At 53.5% G+C, this 20786-nt stretch overlaps 1 protein-coding gene across 1 annotated transcript in view; it reads left to right on the forward strand.

Moving 5' to 3' along the window:
- DDX18 (DEAD-box helicase 18) overlaps nt 1-20320 on the forward strand; it is a 30063-nt gene extending 9743 nt beyond the window's left edge. Inside the window, exons 2-12 of the mRNA XM_075285496.1 lie at nt 3067-3222; nt 3311-3559; nt 3665-3800; nt 14548-14648; nt 14985-15184; nt 15746-15860; nt 17686-17825; nt 19156-19317; nt 19791-19943; nt 20018-20131; nt 20228-20320. Coding sequence (XP_075141597.1) covers nt 3067-3222; nt 3311-3559; nt 3665-3800; nt 14548-14648; nt 14985-15184; nt 15746-15860; nt 17686-17825; nt 19156-19317; nt 19791-19943; nt 20018-20131; nt 20228-20320 — 1619 coding nt within the window. The remainder of the gene's footprint in view (nt 1-3066; nt 3223-3310; nt 3560-3664; nt 3801-14547; nt 14649-14984; nt 15185-15745; nt 15861-17685; nt 17826-19155; nt 19318-19790; nt 19944-20017; nt 20132-20227) is intronic.
- Nucleotides 20321-20786: the final 466 nt, after the last annotated feature.

The raw sequence follows: 20786 nt of genomic DNA on the forward strand, positions 1-20786 counted from the left end.
CCATGGTCGGGGTGTACTCTGTAGTTACTATAGGTAGGTCCATGGTCTGGGTATATTCTGTAGTTACTATAGGTAGGTCCATGGTCGGGGTATATTCTGTAGTTACTATAGGTAGGTCCATGGTCTGGGTGTATTCTGTAGTTACTATAGGTAGGTCCATGGTCTGGGTGTATTCTGTAGTTACTATAGGTAGGTCCATGGTCGGGGTGTATTCTGTAGTTACTATAGGTAGGTCCATGGTCTGGGTATATTCTGTAGTTACTATAGGTAGGTCCATGGTCGGGGTGTATTCTGTAGTTACTATAGGTAGGTCCATGGTCTGGGTATATTCTGTAGTTACTATAGGTAGGTCCATGGTCGGGGTATATTCTGTAGTTACTATAGGTAGGTCCATGGTCTGGGTGTATTCTCTAGTTACTATAGGTAGGTCCATGGTCTGGGTGTATTCTGTAGTTACTATAGGTAGGTCCATGGTCTGGGTATATTCTGTAGTTACTATAGGTAGGTCCATGGTCGGGGTATATTCTGTAGTTACTATAGGTAGGTCCATGGTCGGGGTATATTCTGTAGTTACTATAGGTAGGTCCATGGTCGGGGTATATTCTGTAGTTACTATAGGTAGGTCCATGGTCGGGGTGTATTCTGTAGTTACTATAGGTAGGTCCATGGTCTGGGTGTATTCTGTAGTTACTATAGGTAGGTCCATGGTCTGGGTATATTCTGTAGTTACTATAGGTAGGTCCATGGTCGGGGTGTATTCTGTAGTTACTATAGGTAGGTCCATGGTCGGGGTGTATTCTGTAGTTACTATAGGTAGGTCCATGGTCTGGGTGTATTCTGTAGTTACTATAGGTAGGTCCATGGTCGGGGTATATTCTGTAGTTACTATAGGTAGGTCCATGGTCTGGGTATATTCTGTAGTTACTATAGGTAGGTCCATGGTCGGGGTGTATTCTGTAGTTACTATAGGTAGGTCCATGGTCTGGGTGTACTCTGTAGTTACTATAGGTAGGTCCATGGTCTGGGTGTATTCTGTAGTTACTATAGGTAGGTCCATGGTCTGGGTATATTCTGTAGTTACTATAGGTAGGTCCATGGTCTGGGTGTACTCTGTAGTTACTATAGGTAGGTCCATGGTCTGGGTATATTCTGTAGTTACTATAGGTAGGTCCATGGTCTGGCTATATTCTGTAGTTACTATAGGTAGGTCCATGGTCTCTGTGTATTCTGTAGTTACTATAGGTAGGTCCATGGTCTGGCTATATTCTGTAGTTACTATAGGTAGGTCCATGGTCTCTGTGTATTCTGTAGTTACTATAGGTAGGTCCATGGTCTGGCTATATTCTGTAGTTACTATAGGTAGGTCCATGGTCTCTGTGTATTCTGTAGTTACTATAGGTAGGTCCATGGTCGGGGTATATTCTGTAGTTACTATAGGTAGGTCCATGGTCTGGGTGTATTCTGTAGTTACTATAGGTAGGTCCATGGTCTGGGTGTACTCTGTAGTTACTATAGGTAGGTCCATGGTCGGGGTATATTCTGTAGTTACTATAGGTAGGTCCATGGTCTGGGTGTATTCTGTAGTTACTATAGGTAGGTCCATGGTCTGGGTGTATTCTGTAGTTACTATAGGTAGGTCCATGGTCTGGCTATATTCTGTAGTTACTATAGGTAGGTCCATGGTCTGGGTGTATTCTGTAGTTACTATAGGTAGGTCCATGGTCGGGGTATATTCTGTAGTTACTATAGGTAGGTCCATGGTCTGGGTGTATTCTGTAGTTACTATAGGTAGGTCCATGGTCTGGGTGTATTCTGTAGTTACTATAGGTAGGTCCATGGTCTGGGTGTATTCTGTAGTTACTATAGGTAGGTCCATGGTCTGGGTATATTCTGTAGTTACTATAGGTAGGTCCATGGTCTGGGTGTATTCTGTAGTTACTATAGGTAGGTCCATGGTCGGGGTATATTCTGTAGTTACTATAGGTAGGTCCATGGTCTGGGTATATTCTGTAGTTACTATAGGTAGGTCCATGGTCTGGCTATATTCTGTAGTTACTATAGGTAGGTCCATGGTCTGGGTATATTCTGTAGTTACTATAGGTAGGTCCATGGTCTGGGTGTATTCTGTAGTTACTATAGGTAGGTCCATGGTCTCTGTGTATTCTGTAGTTACTATAGGTAGGTCCATGGTCTGGGTATATTCTGTAGTTACTATAGGTAGGTCCATGGTCTGGGTGTATTCTGTAGTTACTATAGGTAGGTCCATGGTCTGGGTGTATTCTGTAGTTACTATAGGTAGGTCCATGGTCGGGGTATATTCTGTAGTTACTATAGGTAGGTCCATGGTCTGGGTGTATTCTGTAGTTACTATAGGTAGGTCCATGGTCTGGGTGTATTCTGTAGTTACTATAGGTAGGTCCATGGTCGGGGTGTATTCTGTAGTTACTATAGGTAGGTCCATGGTCGGGGTATATTCTGTAGTTACTATAGGTAGGTCCATGGTCGGGGTGTATTCTGTAGTTACTATAGGTAGGTCCATGGTCGGGGTATATTCTGTAGTTACTATAGGTAGGTCCATGGTCTGGGTATATTCTGTAGTTACTATAGGTAGGTCCATGGTCTCTGTGTATTCTGTAGTTACTATAGGTAGGTCCATGGTCTGGGTATATTCTGTAGTTACTATAGGTAGGTCCATGGTCTGGGTGTATTCTGTAGTTACTATAGGTAGGTCCATGGTCTGGGTGTATTCTGTAGTTACTATAGGTAGGTCCATGGTCGGGGTGTATTCTGTAGTTACTATAGGTAGGTCCATGGTCGGGGTATATTCTGTAGTTACTATAGGTAGGTCCATGGTCTGGGTGTATTCTGTAGTTACTATAGGTAGGTCCATGGTCGGGGTATATTCTGTAGTTACTATAGGTAGGTCCATGGTCGGGGTGTGCTTTGTCCAGGTTAGTCCATTGTGGAGAGACATCTTGAGGAGGAGAATCTGGGGCTGGTGGGGGGGGGGTGGGGGGTGATCGGAGATGTCGGGGGCGCTGGCTCATCCCCTGATGTCTATTTCAGATGTGGAGGAGATTGAGGTTGAGCGGAGCAGCGAGGAGACCGCCCCAGAGATTCCACTGGCTGAAGTGAATGGAGACACCGAGGAGAATCCCGAGACCCCCGGCGGCAGCAAGAAGAAGAAGATAAAAAAGCGGAAGCTGGTGCCCGAGGACGGGGGTAAGAGCTGTCTGAGGGGCCCTTACTGGGACTTGTGTGTCTCCATTGCTCGCAGTCATGTGACAGAATGATCATTTCTCCACCTTAGGTATAAAGAAGCCAAAGATTGAAGAGGAGGAGGAGCCAAAAGAGACTGAGAATGGTGAGGAGGAGGAGCCAAAAGAGGATGGTGAGGAGGAGGAGGAGCCAAAAGAGGATGGTGAGGAGGAGGAGGAGCCAAAAGAGACTGAGAATGGTGAGGAGGAGGAGCCAAAAGAGGATGGTGAGGAGGAGGAGGAGCCAAAAGAGGATGGTGAGGAGGAGGAGGAGGAGCCTGGTCTACCAATGGGGCTGACAGGTGAGTTATGCCACTGTAGCCGTTGACAATGAATGTAAAGTTAAGATGGTGTCCTGAGGTCGGGAGAAGCTCCGCCCCTCACTCGCTCCTCTGCTTGGTATTTAGGGGCCTTTGAGGACACGGCGTTCTCCTCCCTGGTGGACCTGGTGAATGAGAACACGCTGAAGGCCATAACGGAGATGGGGTTCACAAACATGACGGAGATTCAGCATAAAAGCATCAGACCCCTCCTGGAGGGCAGGTGAGGCCTGTGGTTATATAGGGGTGTATACAGATTGTGTGTGTGTGTGTGTATATATAGGGGTGTATACAGATTGTGTGTGTGTGTGTGTATATGGATTGTGTGTGTGTATATATAGGGGTGTATACAGATTGTGTGTGTGTGTATAGGGGTGTATATGGATTGTGTGTGTATATAGGGGTGTATACGGATTGTGTGTGTGTGTATATAGGGGTGTATACGGATTGTGTGTGTGTATATATAGGGGTGTATAAGGATTGTGTGTGTGTGTATATAGGGGTGTATACGGATTGTGTGTGTGTGTATATATAGGGGTGTATACAGATTGTGTGTGTGTGTGTGTGTGTGTGTGTGTGTATAGGGGTGTATATGGATTGTGTGTGTATATAGGGGTGTATACGGATTGTGTGTGTGTGTATATAGGGGTGTATACGGATTGTGTGTGTGTATATATAGGGGTGTATACGGATTGTGTGTGTGTGTATATAGGGGTGTATACGGATTGTGTGTGTGTATATGGATTGTGTGTGTGTATATATAGGGGTGTATACGGATTGTGTGTGTGTGTGTGTGTGTATATGGATTGTGTGTGTGTGTATATAGGGGTGTGTACGGATTGTGTGTGTGTATATAGGGGTGTATACGGATTGTGTGTGTGTGTGTGTGTGTATAGGGGTGTATATGGATTGTGTGTGTATATAGGGGTGTATACGGATTGTGTGTGTGTATATATAGGGGTGTATACGGATTGTGTGTGTGTGTATATAGGGGTGTATACGGATTGTGTGTGTGTATATGGATTGTGTGTGTGTATATATAGGGGTGTATACGGATTGTGTGTGTGTGTGTGTATATGGATTGTGTGTGTGTATATATAGGGGTGTATACGGATTGTGTGTGTGTGTGTATATGGATTGTGTGTGTGTGTATATATAGGGGTGTATACGGATTGTGTGTGTGTGTATATGGATTGTGTGTGTGTGTATATAGGGGTGTATACGGATTGTGTGTGTATGGATTGTGTGTGTGTGTATATAGGGGTGTATACGGATTGTGTGTGTGTGTGTATATGGATTGTGTGTGTGTATATATAGGGGTGTATACGGATTGTGTGTGTGTGTGTGTGTATGGATTGTGTGTGTGTATATATAGGGGTGTATACGGATTGTGTGTGTGTGTGTATATGGATTGTGTGTGTGTATATATAGGGGTGTATACGGATTGTGTGTGTGTGTATATGGATTGTGTGTGTGTGTATATAGGGGTGTATACGGATTGTGTGTGTATATGGATTGTGTGTGTGTGTGTATATGGATTGTGTGTGTGTATATATAGGGGTGTATACGGATTGTGTGTGTGTGTGTGTATATGGATTGTGTGTGTGTATATATAGGGGTGTATACGGATTGTGTGTGTGTGTGTATATGGATTGTGTGTGTGTATATATAGGGGTGTATACGGATTGTGTGTGTGTGTGTATATGGATTGTGTGTGTGTGTATATAGGGGTGTATACGGATTGTGTGTGTATATGGATTGTGTGTGTGTGTGTATATGGATTGTGTGTGTGTATATATAGGGGTGTATACGGATTGTGTGTGTGTGTGTATATGGATTGTGTGTGTGTGTATATAGGGGTGTGTACGGATTGTGTGTGTGTATATAGGGGTGTATACGGATTGTGTGTGTATATATAGGGGTGTGTACGGATTGTGTGTGTGTATATAGGGGTGTATACGGATTGTGTGTGTGTATATAGGGGTGTGTACGGATTGTGTGTGTGTATATAGGGGTGTGTACGGATTGTGTGTGTGTATATAGGGGTGTGTACGGATTGTGTGTGTGTATATAGGGGTGTGTACGGATTGTGTGTGTGTATATAGGGGTGTATACGGATTGTGTGTGTGTATATAGGGGTGTGTACGGATTGTGTGTGTGTATATAGGGGTGTGTACGGATTGTGTGTGTATATATAGGGGTGTGTACGGATTGTGTGTGTATATATAGAGGTGTATACGGATTGTGTGTGTATATAGGGGTGTGTACGGATTGTGTGTGTATATATAGGGGTGTGTACGGATTGTGTGTGTGTATATAGGGGTGTGTACGGATTGTGTGTGTGTATATAGGGGTGTATATGGATTGTGTGTGTGTATATAGGGGTGTATACGGATTGTGTGTGTATATAGAGGTGTATACGGATTGTGTGTGTATATAGAGGTGTATACGGATTGTGTGTGTATATAGAGGTGTATACGGATTGTGTGTGTATATATAGGGGTGTGTACGGATTGTGTGTGTATATAGAGGTGTATACGGATTGTGTGTGTATATATAGGGGTGTGTACAGTCATGGCCATAAGTTCTGAGACTGCCACAAATCTCCTCTTGTCACATGATCTGCTCCCTCTGGTTTCTGTGTGTTGTCAGATGTTTTTATCACATACAGAGATAGAATTGCAATCATATTCTGAGTAATAAAAGCTTATAGTGACAGTTAGAAGGAGTTAGTGCAGCGGTGTAATATTTGCAGTGTTGCCCCTTCTTCTTCTTCAGGACCTCTGCAATTCTCCCTGGCAGCTCTCAATCACCTTCTGGACCAAATCCTGACTGATAGCCGTCCATTCTTGCACAATCAATGCTTGCATTTTGTCAGAATTTGTAGGTTTTTGTTTGTCCACCCGTCTCTTGATGATTGACCACAAGTTCTCAATGGGATTAAGATCTGGGGAGTTTCCAGGCCATGGACCCAAAATCTCTGTTTTGTTCCCTGAGCCATTTAGTTCTCCCCTTTGCTTTATGGCAAGGTGCTCCATCATGCTGGAGAAGGCATTGCTGGTGGCCAAACTGCTCTTGGACGGTTGGGAGAAGTTGCTCTTGGAGGACATTCTGGTCCCATTCTTTATTCATGGCTGTGTTTTTAGGCAAGACTGTGAGAGAGCCGATTCCCTTGGCGGAGAAGCCACCCCACACATGAATGGTTTCAGGAGGCTTTACAGTTGGCATGAGACAAGACTGGTGGTAGCGCTCACCTCCTCTTCTCCCAATAAGCTGTTCTCCAGATGTCCCAAACAATCGAAAAGGGGATTCATCAGAGAAAATGACTGTACCCCGGTCCTCAGCAGTCCACTCCCTGGACGTTCTGCAGAATATCAGTCTGTCCCTGATGGTTTTTCTGGAGAGTAGTGGCTTCTTTGCTGCCCTCCATGAGACCAGGCCTTGCTCCAAGAGTCTCCGCAGTCTCACAGTGCGTGCAGATGCACTCACACCTGCCTGCTGCCATTCCTGAGCAAGCTCTGCACTGCTGGTAGCCCGATCCCGCAGCTGAAACACTTTTAAGAGACGGTCCTGGCGCTTGCTGGTCTTTCTTGGGCGCCCTGGAGCCTTTTTGCCAACAATGGGACCTCTCTCCTTGAAGTTCTTGATGATGCGATAGATTGGTGACTGCGGTGCAATCTTTCTAGCTGCGATACTCTCCCCTGTTCGGCCATTTTTGTGCAATGCAATGATGACTGCACGTGTTTCTTTAGAGATAACCATGGGTAACAGAAGAGAAACAATGATGCCAAGCAGTTAGAAGTTAGAAATTGTGATCGGCCGCTCTGATAAGATGCGTCTTTAGTTTGCGCTTAAAGCTGTAGAAATTGGGAGTTCCTCTGATTGTCCGGGGTAGAGCATTCCAGAGAAGTGGTGCAGCTCAGGAGAAGTCTTGTATACGAGCGGGGGAGGTTCTGATAATAGAGGATGGAAGTGTTAGGTCATTGAGTGAGCGGAGAGCGGGGGTTGGGCGGTAGAGATGAGGGAGGAAATGTAGGGAGGTGCGGCATTATGGAGAGCCTTGTGGGGGAGGGGGAGAACTTTATATTTTATTCTATAATGAATTGGCAGCCAGTGTAGTGACCGGCACAGACCGGAGGCCTCGCTGTAGTGACCGGCACAGACCGGAGGCCTCGCCGTAGCGACCGGCACAGACCAGGGACCTCGCTGTAGTGACCGGCACAGACCGGAGGCCTCGCTGTAGTGACCGGCACAGACCGGAGGCCTCGCTGTAGCGACCGGCACAGGCCGGAGGCCTCGCTGTAGTGACCGGCACAGACCCGAGGCCTCACTGTAGTGACCGGCACAGACCGGAGGCCTCGCTGTAGTGACCGGCACAGACCCGAGGCCTCGCTGTAGCGACTGGCACAGACCGGAGGCCTCGCTGTAGTGACCGGCACAGACCGGAGGCCTCGCTGTAGTGACCGGCACAGACCAGAGGCCTCGCTGTAGCGACCGGCACAGGCCGGAGGCCTCGCTGTAGTGACCGGCACAGAGCGGAGGCCTCGCTGTAGCGACCGGCACAGGCCGGAGGCCTCGCTGTAGTGACCGGCACAGACCGGAGGCCTCGCTGTAGTGACCGGCACAGAGCGGAGGCCTCGCTGTAGTGACTGGCACAGACCCGAGGCCTCGCTGTAGTGACCGGCACAGACCGGAGGCCTCGCTGTAGCGACCGGCAGTTGTATACCCTACCCGAGGGATTAGAATAAAGGGCGAGTATAGCGTCTTGGATGTTTCCGATAAATCCAAATGTTATCAATACCTTTCCAGGAAACGCCAGTGCACTCTATCGGTCACTACAGTGAGGACTCCTCTCTTTTTTGTATCCGCTGAGGACAAGTAAACATGTGGGAATTTGGGGTGAGATATTTTAGGGGTTTTAGTAATTGAGAAGTGCGTCTCCTGTGTGAACAATACGTTGCACTTGAGGGTTAGGGCTTCTTTCCATAGTAAGTGGCGTTTATAGGGACTGTTAAGTCCTTTAGCATTTATGGAGGAAATAGTTAAATCCGTTATTGTAGAGGGGGGGGATGTGTTACTATGTGAGCTATTGGGTGTCTATATGTGGGTGTAAGTTTTGTACTCGCTATATTATGTGCAGTAGGGAGGTACACAGCGGGATTTGGGTCCGGGTCGATCGGAGGCGCGAGGCTGTCCATCAGGGTGTATAAGAAGGTGCTACAGGAACAGGAAACAGAACCAAAACATACATAACAGGAATAAACCAGGAAAAAATAACCGCTGCCAGTAAAGTACTCAGCATTGCCAAGAATAAACGGAGGTACGGCTCCGAAAAGTAGAGAGGGCCTGAACCGTGGGCTAAAGAACCAGCATAGGGAGTATTGCGTAGTTAGGAATGATTGCCGCGTTTTCCAGTCCTCGGTAATTAAGGCCGGAGGAGATGGAGGATGTTGTGGAGAGAGAGGCGGAGGAGATGGAGGATGTTGTGGAGAGAGAGGCGGAGGAGATGGAGGATGTTGTGGAGAGAGAGGCGGAGGAGGAGATGGAGGATGTTGTGGAGAGAGAGGCGGAGGAGGAGATGGAGGATGTTGTGGAGAGAGAGGCGGAGGAGGAGATGGAGGATGTTGTGGAGAGAGAGGCGGAGGAGGAGATGGAGGATGTTGTGGAGAGAGAGGCGGAGGAGGAGATGGAGGATGTTGTGGAGAGAGAGGCGGAGGAGGAGATGGAGGATGTTGTGGAGAGAGAGGCGGAGGAGGAGATGGAGGATGTTGTGGAGAGAGAGGCGGAGGAGGAGATGGAGGATGTTGTGGAGAGAGAGGCGGAGGAGGAGATGGAGGATGTTGTGGAGAGAGAGGCGGAGGAGGAGATGGAGGATGTTGTGGAGAGAGAGGCGGAGGAGGAGATGGAGGATGTTGTGGAGAGAGAGGCGGAGGAGGAGATGGAGGATGTTGTGGAGAGAGAGGCGGAGGAGGAGATGGAGGATGTTGTGGAGAGAGAGGCGGAGGAGGAGATGGAGGATGTTGTGGAGAGAGAGGCGGAGGAGGAGATGGAGGATGTTGTGGAGAGAGAGGCGGAGGAGGAGATGGAGGATGTTGTGGAGAGAGAGAGGCGGAGGAGGAGATGGAGGATGTTGTGGAGAGAGAGGCGGAGGAGGAGATGGAGGATGTTGTGGAGAGAGAGGCGGAGGAGGAGATGGAGGATGTTGTGGAGAGAGAGGCGGAGGAGGAGATGGAGGATGTTGTGGAGAGAGAGGCGGAGGAGGAGATGGAGGATGTTGTGGAGAGAGAGGCGGAGGAGGAGATGGAGGATGTTGTGGAGAGAGAGTCGGGGGATATGGAGGATGTTGTGGAGAGAGAGTCGGGGGATATGGAGGATGTTGTGGAGAGAGAGGCGGAGGAGATGGAGGATGTTGTGGAGAGAGAGTCGGGGGAGATGGAGGATGTTGTGGGGAGAGAGTCGGAGGAGATGGAGGATGTTGTGGGGAGAGAGTCGGGGGAGATGGAGGATGTTGTGGAGAGAGAGGCGGAGGAGGAGATGGAGGATGTTGTGGAGAGAGAGTCGGGGGAGGGGATGTTGTGGAGAGAGAGGCGGAGGAGGAGATGGAGGATGTTGTGGAGAGAGAGTCGGAGGAGATGGAGGATGTTGTGGAGAGAGAGTCGGAGGAGATGGAGGATGTTGTGGAGAGAGAGTCGGGGGAGATGGAGGATGTTGTGGAGAGAGAGTCGGGGGAGATGGAGGATGTTGTGGAGAGAGAGGCGGAGGAGGAGATGGAGGATGTTGTGGAGAGAGAGTCGGGGGAGGGGATGTTGTGGAGAGAGAGGCGGAGGAGATGGAGGATGTTGTGGAGAGAGAGTCGGGGGAGATGGAGGATGTTGTGGAGAGAGAGTCGGGGGAGAGGATGTTGTGGAGAGAGTCGGAGGAGATGGAGGATGTTGTGGAGAGAGAGTCGGGGGAGATGGAGGATGTTGTGGAGAGAGAGTCGGGGGAGATGGAGGATGTTGTGGGGAGAGAGTCGGGGGAGATGGAGGATGTTGTGGAGAGAGAGTCGGGGGAGATGGAGGATGTTGTGGAGAGCGAGTCGGGGGAGATGGAGGATGTTGTGGGGAGGGAGGCGGAGGAGATGGAGGATGTTGTGGAGAGAGTCGGGGGAGATGGAGGATGTTGTGGAGAGAGAGTCGGGGGAGATGGAGGATGTTGTGGAGAGAGAGTCGGGGGAGAGGATGTTGTGGAGAGAGTCGGAGGAGATGGAGGATGTTGTGGAGAGAGAGTCGGGGGAGATGGAGGATGTTGTGGAGAGAGAGTCGGGGGAGATGGAGGATGTTGTGGAGAGAGAGTCGGGGGAGATGGAGGATGTTGTGGAGAGAGAGTCGGGGGAGATGGAGGATGTTGTGGAGAGAGTCGGAGGAGATGGAGGATGTTGTGGAGAGAGAGTCGGGGGAGATGGAGGATGTTGTGGAGAGAGAGTCGGGGGAGATGGAGGATGTTGTGGAGAGAGAGTCGGGGGAGATGGAGGATGTTGTGGGGAGAGAGTCGGGGGAGATGGAGGATGTTGTGGAGAGCGAGTCGGGGGAGATGGAGGATGTTGTGGGGAGGGAGGCGGAGGAGATGGAGGATGTTGTGGAGAGAGAGTCGGGGGAGATGGAGGATGTTGTGGAGAGAGAGTCGGGGGAGATGGAGGATGTTGTGGAGAGAGAGTCGGGGGAGAGGATGTTGTGGAGAGAGTCGGAGGAGATGGAGGATGTTGTGGAGAGAGAGTCGGGGGAGATGGAGGATGTTGTGGAGAGAGAGTCGGGGGAGATGGAGGATGTTGTGGGGAGAGAGTCGGGGGAGATGGAGGATGTTGTGGAGAGAGAGTCGGGGGAGATGGAGAATGTTGTGGAGAGAGAGTCGGGGGAGATGGAGGATGTTGTGGAGAGCGAGTCGGGGGAGATGGAGGATGTTGTGGAGAGAGAGGCGGGGGAGATGGAGGATGTTGTGGAGAGAGAGTCGGGGGAGATGGAGGATGTTGTGGGGAGAGAGGCGGAGGAGATGGAGGATGTTGTGGAGAGAGAGGCGGAGGAGATGGAGGATGTTGTGGAGAGAGAGTCGGGGGAGATGGAGGATGTTGTGGAGAGAGAGTCGGGGGAGATGGAGGATGTTGTGGAGAGAGAGTCGGGGGAGATGGAGGATGTTGTGGAGAGAGAGTCGGGGGAGATGGAGGATGTTGTGGAGAGAGAGGCGGAGGAGATGGAGGATGTTGTGGAGAGAGAGTCGGGGGAGATGGAGGATGTTGTGGAGAGAGAGTCGGGGGAGATGGAGGATGTTGTGGAGAGAGAGTCGGGGGAGATGGAGGATGTTGTGGGGAGAGAGGCGGAGGAGATGGAGGATGTTGTGGAGAGAGAGGCGGAGGAGATGGAGGATGTTGTGGAGAGAGAGTCGGGGGAGATGGAGGATGTTGTGGGGAGAGAGGCGGAGGAGATGGAGGATGTTGTGGAGAGAGAGGCGGAGGAGATGGAGGATGTTGTGGGGAGAGAGTCGGGGGAGGGGATGTGTTTGTAGGAAGTCGCCAGTTGTCAGGGAGCAGTAAGCCTTTTTCTGGGTTGTTAATTATGAAGGTGGAGCCATCTTTGGTGACAATCAGTTTGGTTGGGAGCCCCGCTTGTACTTGATGTTGTTAGTGCGCAGAGTTGCCGCTGTGACTTGGTTGAAGGCCCTGCGAGCTTGTAACGTTGCTGCGGACAGGTCAGGGAACAGCCTGATATTAGAGTATGGCTTAGGTAATGAGCCTTTCTTTCTGACTTCCAGTAGTAAAGTTTCTTTTGTGCAGTAGGAGTGGATTTTAGCGAGAATGTCTCTGGGGGCGTTTTCCGGCGCATTTCTAGCTTTTGGTATGCGGTGCGCTCTATCAATAGTGAGATCCAGATCAGAGGAGGTGGGTGACAGGGATTTATACATGGCTGCCAGATAGTTGGGGAGATCATTAGGTGCCACATCTTCTGATACGCCGCTAATCTTTATGTTGTTACGGCGCGACCTGTCCTCCAGGTCCGTCACCTTATCTCTCAGGCGTTGTATTTCCACATCGGCCTCATTGAATGCAGACACTAGCTGATTGTGTGACTGTGCGACTTCAGACATTTTGTTTTCCAGGTGAGACGTGCGGTCACCAATAGTGGATTGCAGATTAGCTATTGCAGAGTTAGTTAGCACAGATATTAGCTTGTATAGAGCGCTCTGAAGCCGGGACATCAGGGGTTAAACAGGGCTCCTGCTCATACACAGTGATACCAGGGCTGCTGTCGGACTTACACGTGCTGCTGGAGCTATCCCTACTACCTGGAGCCTGCAGGAGCTATCTCTACTACCTGGAGCCTGCAGGAGCTATCTCTACTACCTGGAGTTCTCTCTACTTGCTGGCGCTCTCTCTACTTGCTGGCGTTCTCTCTACTTGCTGGAGTTCTCTCTACTTGCTGGTGTTCTCTCTACTTGCTGGCGTTCTCTCTACTTGCTGGCGTTCTCTCTACTTGCTGGCGTTCTCTCTACTTGCTGGCGTTCTCTCTACTACCTGGCGTTCTCTCTACTACCTGGCGTTCTCTCTACTTGCTGGCGTTCTCTCTACTTGCTGGCGCTCTCTCTACTTGCTGGCGCTCTCTCTACTTGCTGGCGCTATCTCTACTACCTGGAGTTATCCCTACTACCTGGAGCCTGCTGGCGCTCTCTCTACTTGCTGGCGCTCTCTCTACTTGCTGGCGCTATCTCTACTTGCTGGCGCTATCTCTACTTGCTGGCGCTATCTCTACTTGCTGGCGCTCTCTCTACTTGCTGGAGCTATCTCTGCTACCTGGAGCTATCTCTGCTACCTGGAGCTATCTCTACTACCTGGAGCTATCTCTACTACCTGGAGCTATCTCTGCTACCTGGAGCTATCTCTACTACCTGGAGCTATCTCTACTAGCTGGAGCCTGCTGGCTCTTCTTACTCACAGGTTCCTTTGCAGATGGAGATGACAGCGGTGAGAGGGTTAACTCCCTTTTGTGCTTTCTATGTGAATCAGGGGTCGGTGGCATCGGCAGCCATTGTGGGGTCTGGGGCTGCGCTTGTGTAGTGGCTGGGACATCTCTCCTTGAATGGGGGGAGGCAGCGCCATCTTGCGCGCCAGGGGCACGTGGTGACTGTATTATGAAGTGCGGTATCGGCGTGATGCTGGGTTTCCCCGATCTCCTCCTGGTCATGTCGGGTGCCGAGTGTAATCCGACAGGCTATGGTGCTGTGTGCGGAGCGGTGTTGAACGTGTGGGCTCCCTATGCCGGTATATGGTGCGGGCTCGTGTCGGAGCTCCGGGATTAAGCCGCCATTTCGTAGCGCCGCCAAGCTCCGCCCCTTCGTATAATTGGAATATAAAGATAAGACAATCCCTTCTCCTCCTGGTCAGTGGTCGGGGGGCGCCATTTGTTGTCAGATTTCTGGGTTTTCTCTTTGTACACCCCAATAACCCTGTTGTTCGGTTCCCCTCCCCCGGTGCCCCCTCTGCTGGGGATGAGGCCCTTCATTCTTCTTGTTCCGGTACGTTCCCGGCCTGTGCTCCATGTCCTGCGCCCTGAGATCTCCCCAGAGGGTCCCTGAGGTGATATTGGGGTCAGGACTGAGATGGCCGCTCCAGAACCTTCACTCTCTTCTGCTGTAGCCAATGACAGGGGGGCCGTGGCCTTGTGTTTTGGCTGGTTGTCATGTTGGAACGTCCCAGTCCGTCCCGTGCGCAGCTTCCTGGCTGAGGAGTCTCCAGTATTTGCTGATCACGCGTTGCGTTCATCTTTCCTTCTCCTTTGAAGCTCCCACATCTCCTCCTCATCAGTGGTCACCTCCAGACGTTCCTTCCATCTCTGTGCTGAATGCGCTATATAAGTAATGGTGCATGTATGTAAATGGGGGGCGGGGTCACAATCCATATTAGGGCTGTGTATGACATAAGCGTCTCCTTTGTGATGTCATAGGGATGTTCTGGCTGCCGCTCGCACCGGTAGTGGTAAGACTCTGGCCTTCCTGATTCCCGCCATAGAACTGGTCTACAAGCTGAAGTTTATGCCACGGAATGGTGAGAGGGGGTTATAGTGGGGGAGGGGGTTATAGTGGGGGAGGGGGGGTTATAGTGGGGGAGGGGGGTTATAGTGGGGGAGGGGGTTATAGTGGGGGAGGGGGTTATAGTGGGGGAGGGGGGTTATAGTGGGGGAGGGGGGTTATAGTGGGGGAGGGGGGTTATAGTGGGGGAGGGGGGTTATAGTTTGGGAGGGGGGGCTGTTCCCTGCCCAATAACATGTCTGCCCCCATTGCCTCTACTTATCTGTATGGACAGTCACTGCCCCCCTCCCCCCAATAAACTGTCAGACCCTCATAGGATAGACTGGTCACACTTTTTGTTTTCTTGCTCCAGGCACGGGGGTCCTCATCTTGTCCCCCACTCGGGAGCTGGCCATGCAGACCTATGGGGTCCTGAAGGAGCTGATGACGCATCACGTGCACACCTATGGGCTGATCATGGGCGGCAGCAATCGCTCGGCAGAAGCTCAGAAACTCGCCAATGGGGTTAATATTGTTGTTGCGACCCCTGGGAGGCTCCTGGACCATATGCAGGTGAGTGGTCAGCTGGGTGTCACGGGGTGGCCTTTGCTGTCACGGGGTGGCCTTTGCTGTCACGGGGTGGCCTTTGCTGTCACGGGGTGGCCTTTGCTGTCACGGGGTGGCCTTTGCTGTCACGGGGTGGCCTTTGCTGTCACGGGGTGGCCTTTGCTGTCACGGGGTGGCCTTTGCTGTCACGGGGTGGCCTTTGCTGTCACGGGGTGGCCTTTGCTGTCACGGGGTGGCCTTTGCTGTCACGGGGTGGCCTTTGCTGTCACGGGGTGGCCTTTGCTGTCACGGGGTGGCCTTTGCTGTCACGGGGTGGCCTTTGCTGTCACGGGGTGGCCTTTGCTGTCACGGGGTGGCCTTTGCTGTCACGGGGTGGCCTTTGCTGTCACGGGGTGGCCTTTGCTGTCACGGGGTGGCCTTTGCTGTCACGGGGTGGCCTTTGCTGTCACGGGGTGGCTTTTGCTGTCACGGGGTGGCCTTTGCTGTCACGGGGTGGCCTTTGCTGTCACGGGGTGGCCTTTGCTGTCACGGGGTGGCCGTTTTCTTTATTGTTGTCTCCTCCTGCAGAACACGCCGGGATTCATGTACAAGAACCTGCAGTGTTTGGTCATCGACGAGGCCGACCGTATCCTGGAGGTCGGGTTTGAGCAGGAAATGAAGCAGATCATCAACCTGTTACCAAGTGAGTGACCTGTGGTCAATGGGAGAGGGTGTGTGATGGATCACGCCACGTCAAAACCACTTTGGCGCAAAAACCGCGATCACCTTCTTATCTATACCGTCCAATCTCACAGCCAGAGAGCGGAGCGGGCCTTATAGGATAATACGAGAAGAGCCTTCTAAAGATTTATTAACCCAAGATGGTCGATACCAGTCAGCCAGAATATATACATAAAGATATACGCTGGCGGTTACAAGCTTATACGGTTACAGAAAGGTATGATACAGTACAGTAAGATGAAAAGAATAAAAGATTGGAAACACGGATATAATACCAGATTCCATCTCCGGAATTCCACTCATGGAATCCAGGGCACATAGCTTTAGAGTCCTTTTAGGTAGTCCACAGATGGAAAGGGGTTGATGACCCCATTAGCAGAATAGTCCGGGGTGCATGGTATTTCCCTAGGCATTAGTCAGTAGTCCAAGGGAACATGTTCCGCAGCATCGCAGCACCTAGTGACACATGCCAGCAGACCAGGAAGAACAAAGAACACCAGGATCTCCCCTCAGCCCCCTCCCACAATGAGGTCAGCAAGGTGGGCAACTCGGCCCCCTCACCTTATACCAGAATAACTATAAATGGCTCTATCTCTTTACCAGGGGAACCCACTCTTTGGCTAGGGGCATGATGGGGTTCCTCAAGAAGTCCCCATCAGGTAGAGACCGGGGGGGGGGGGGGGTGCAGTCTGTCTTGGGGGTGGGGTACTGTCTGTGGTAGACCTTCAGGGGGGGTGCAGTCTGTCTTGGGGGTGGAGTAGTGTCTGTGGTAGATCTTCAGGTGGGGGGGTACTGTCTGTGGTAGATCTTCAGGGGGGGTGCAGTCTGTCTTGGGGGTGGAGTAGTGTCTGTGGTAGATCTTCAGGTGGGGGGGGTACTGTCTGTGGTAGATCTTCAGGGGGGGTGCAGTCTGTCTTGGGGGTGGAGTAGTGTCTGTGGTAGATCTTCAGGTGTGGGGGGGGGGTACTGTCTGTGGTAGATCTTCGGGGGGGGGGGGGGTACTGTCTGTGGTAGATCTTCGGGGGGGGGGTACTGTCTGTGGTAGATCTTCAGGTGGGGGGGGGTACTGTCTGTGGTAGATCTTCAGGGGGGGGGGGGTACTGTCTGTGGTAGATCTTCAGGGGGGGGGGGGTACTGTCTGTGGTAGATCTTCAGGGGGGGGTGCAGTCTGTCTTGGGGGTGGAGTACTGTCTGTGGTAGATCAGGGGGGGGGGGGGGGTACTGTCTGTGGTAGATCTTCAGGGGGGGTGCAGTCTGTCTTGGGGGTGGAGTAGTGTCTGTGGTAGATCTTCAGGTGGGGGGGGGGGGTACTGTCTGTGGTAGATCTTCGGGGGGGGGGGTACTGTCTGTGGTAGATCTTCAGGTGGGGGGGGGTACTGTCTGTGGTAGATCTTCAGGGGGGGGGGGGGGTACTGTCTGTGGTAGATCTTCAGGGGGGGTACAGTCTGTCTTGGGGGTGGAGTACTGTCTGTGGTAGATCAGGGGGGGGGGGGGGGTACTGTCTGTGGTAGATCTTCGGGGGGGGTACAGTCTGTCTTGGGGGTGGAGTACTGTCTGTGGTAGATCTTCGGGGGTGCAGCTTCATGGCTATAGACTGAACACACTTGGACTTCTGCTCGGCTCCCGGTCCATGGCTGGTCTGTGTCTACTCCACCAAACAGTCTGAGCCCCCCTTTAATTCTCCAGCAGCTCCAGAACTTGTCAGCCATCTTAATATATTGTCACATTGCGGTGCAGAGCGCTCCGAGCCGGGCCCTACCTGTGTATAACACTTGTGTCCTCCGCAGAGCGCCGGCAGACCATGCTCTTCTCTGCTACTCAGACCCGCAAGGTGGAGGACCTGGCCCGAATCTCCCTGAAGAAGGAGCCGCTGTACGTGGGCGTGGACGACCACAAAGATACCGCAACCGTGGATGGCCTGGAGCAGGTGGGGGAATACTGCGGGGTAATGTGGGGGAGGGGCCGCGGCTCGTCGTAGGTAATGTGGGGGAGGGGCCGCGGCTCGTCGTAGGTAATGTGGGGGAGGGGCCGCGGCTCGTCGTAGGTAATGTGGGGGAGGGGCCGCGGCTCGTCGTAGGTAATGTGGGGAGGGGCCGCGGCTCGTCGTAGGTAATGTGGGGAGGGGCCGCGGCTCGTCGTAGGTAATGTGGGGGAGGGGGCCGCCTCTCATCGTAGGTAACGTGGGGGAGGGGCCGCGGCTCGTCGTAGGTAACGTGGGGGAGGGGCCGCGGCTCGTCGTAGGTAACGTGGGGGAGGGGCTGCGGCTCGTCGTAGGTAACGTGGGGGGAGGGGCCGCGGCTCGTCGTAGGTAACGTGGGGGAGGGGCCGCGGCTCGTCGTAGGTAACGTGGGGGAGGGGCCGCGGCTCGTCGTAGGTAACGTGGGGGAGGGGCCGCGGCTCGTCGTAGGTAACGTGGGGGAGGGGCCGCGGCTCGTCGTAGGTAACGTGGGGGAGGGGCCGCGGCTCGTCGTAGGTAACGTGGGGGAGGGGCCGCGGCTCGTCGTAGGTAACGTGGGGGAGGGGCCGCGGCTCGTCGTAGGTAACGTGGGGGAGGGGCCGCCTCTCGTCGTAGGTAACGTGGGGGAGGGACCGCGGCTTGTCGTAGGTAACGTGGGGGAGGGGCCGCCTCTCGTCGTAGGTAACGTGGGGGAGGGGCCGCCTCTCGTCGTAGGTAACGTGGGGGAGGGACCGCGGCTCGTCGTAGGTAACGTGGGGGAGGGGCCGCCTCTCGTCGTAGGTAACGTGGGGGAGGGGCCGCGGCTCGTCGTAGGTAACGTGGGGGAGGGGCCGCCTCTCGTCGTAGGTAACGTGGGGGAGGGGCCGCCTCTCGTCGTAGGTAACGTGGGGGAGGGGCCGCCTCTCGTCGTAGGTAACGTGGGGGAGGGGCCGCCTCTCGTCGTAGGTAACGTGGGGGAGGGGCCGCGGCTCGTCGTAGGTAACGTGGGGGAGGGGCCGCGGCTCGTCGTAGGTAACGTGGGGGAGGGGCCGCGGCTCGTCGTAGGTAACGTGGGGGAGGGGCCGCGGCTCGTCGTAGGTAACGTGGGGGAGGGGCCGCGGCTCGTCGTAGGTAACGTGGGGGAGGGGCCGCGGCTCGTCGTAGGTAACGTGGGGGAGGGGCCGCGGCTCGTCGTAGGTAACGTGGGGGAGGGGCCGCTTCTGGCTATGAGCCTCTGTCTCTTATAATGTCCAGGTAGCTATGGTGGGGGCTGAGCAGTGAAGCCCCTCCCCCATATAATTGGCGCTGTCCCTTGTTGCAGGGGTACGTGGTCTGCCCTTCGGAGTCTCGCTTTCTACTGCTCTTCACGTTCCTGAAGAAAAATCGTAAGAAGAAGATGATGGTTTTCTTCTCGTCCTGCAAGTCGGTGAAGTTTCACTACGAGTTACTGAACTACATTGACCTGCCGGTGATGGCCATCCATGTGAGTGGGGGTGGGGGTCGTGTCCTGGTGGGGTCCTAGTGTGTGTGTGGTATCATGGTGGGGTCCTAGTGTGTGTGTGGTATCATGGTGGGGTCCTGGTGGGTGTGGGGGTCTGGTGTCATGGCGGGGTCCTGGTGGGTGTGGGGGTCTGGTATCATGGTGGGGTCCTGGTGGGTGTGGGGGTCTGGTGTCATGGCGGGGTGTGTTCTGGTATCATGGTGGGGTCCTGGTGGGTGTGGGGGTCTGGTATCATGGTGGGGTCCTGGTGGGTGTGGGGGTCTGGTATCATGGTGGGGTCCTGGTGGTTGTGGGGGTCTGGTGTCATGGTGGGGTCCTGGTGGTTGTGGGGGTCTGGTATCATGGGGGGGTCCTGTTGGTTTTGGGGTCTGGTGTCATGGCGGGGTCCTGTTGGTTTTGGGGTCTGGTGTCATGGCGGGCTCCCGGTCTCTTATCTCCACCTTCTTTGTGTGCAGGGGAAGCAGAAGCAGACGAAGCGCACCTCCACATTCTTCCAGTTCTGTAACGCAGACACGGGGATCCTCCTGTGCACGGACGTTGCGGCCCGAGGCCTGGACATCCCAGAAGTGGACTGGATTGTGCAGTATGACCCCCCAGATGACCCCAAGGTGAGTGTCCCAGCATTGTGCACCCTTCTGGGGTTCTGCGGAGGATGAAAGTTCTGACCGCTGCTTCTTTACAGGAATACATCCATAGAGTGGGCCGCACCGCGCGAGGCATTGATGGGCAGGGCCACGCCTTACTGATTCTGCGTCCGGAGGAGCTGGGATTTCTGCGATACTTAAAACAAGCCAAGGTGAGCGCCGGACCCTAAACAGTTGCCCCCTATATTTGCCGGTGACTCCTGCGTCCCCTCCCCCGCACTCATGACTGTCGTCCTCTTCTGTTCAAGGTTCCCCTCAGTGAGTTTGAGTTCTCATGGAGTAAGATTTCGGACATCCAGTCTCAGGTATGTGCAGAGTTAGGGGTGGAGATTGTGTTGTGACCCCCTGAACCCGAAATACTAATGTGTGACATAGGCGTGGCAGGGAGGAGGAGGGTGGTGGTGTGGGGAGGGGGGGGGGGCAGGAGGAGAGCGGTGGTGCGTGGCAGGGAGGAGGAGGGAGGCGGCGGCGGCGCGTGGGGGGGAGGAGGAGGGCGGCGCGTGGCAGGGAGGGGGGGGAGGAGGGCGAGGGCGGCGCGTGGCAGGGGAGGAGGAGGAGGGCGAGGGCGGCGCGTGGCAGGGAGGGGGGGAGGAGGGCGAGGGCGGCGCGTGGCAGGGGGGGGGAGGAGGGCGAGGGCGGCGTGTGGCAGGGGGGGGAGGAGGGCGAGGGCGGCGTGTGGCAGGGGGGGGGAGGAGGGCGAGGGCGGCGCGTGGCAGGGAGGGGGGGGAGGAGGGCGAGGGCGGCGCGTGGCAGGGAGGGGGGGGAGGAGGGCGAGGGCGGCGCGTGGCAGGGGGGGGAGGAGGGCGA

This window comes from Leptodactylus fuscus, chromosome 8 (assembly GCF_031893055.1).
Source record: "Leptodactylus fuscus isolate aLepFus1 chromosome 8, aLepFus1.hap2, whole genome shotgun sequence".
In the NCBI taxonomy this organism is placed as follows: Eukaryota; Metazoa; Chordata; class Amphibia; order Anura; family Leptodactylidae; genus Leptodactylus; species Leptodactylus fuscus.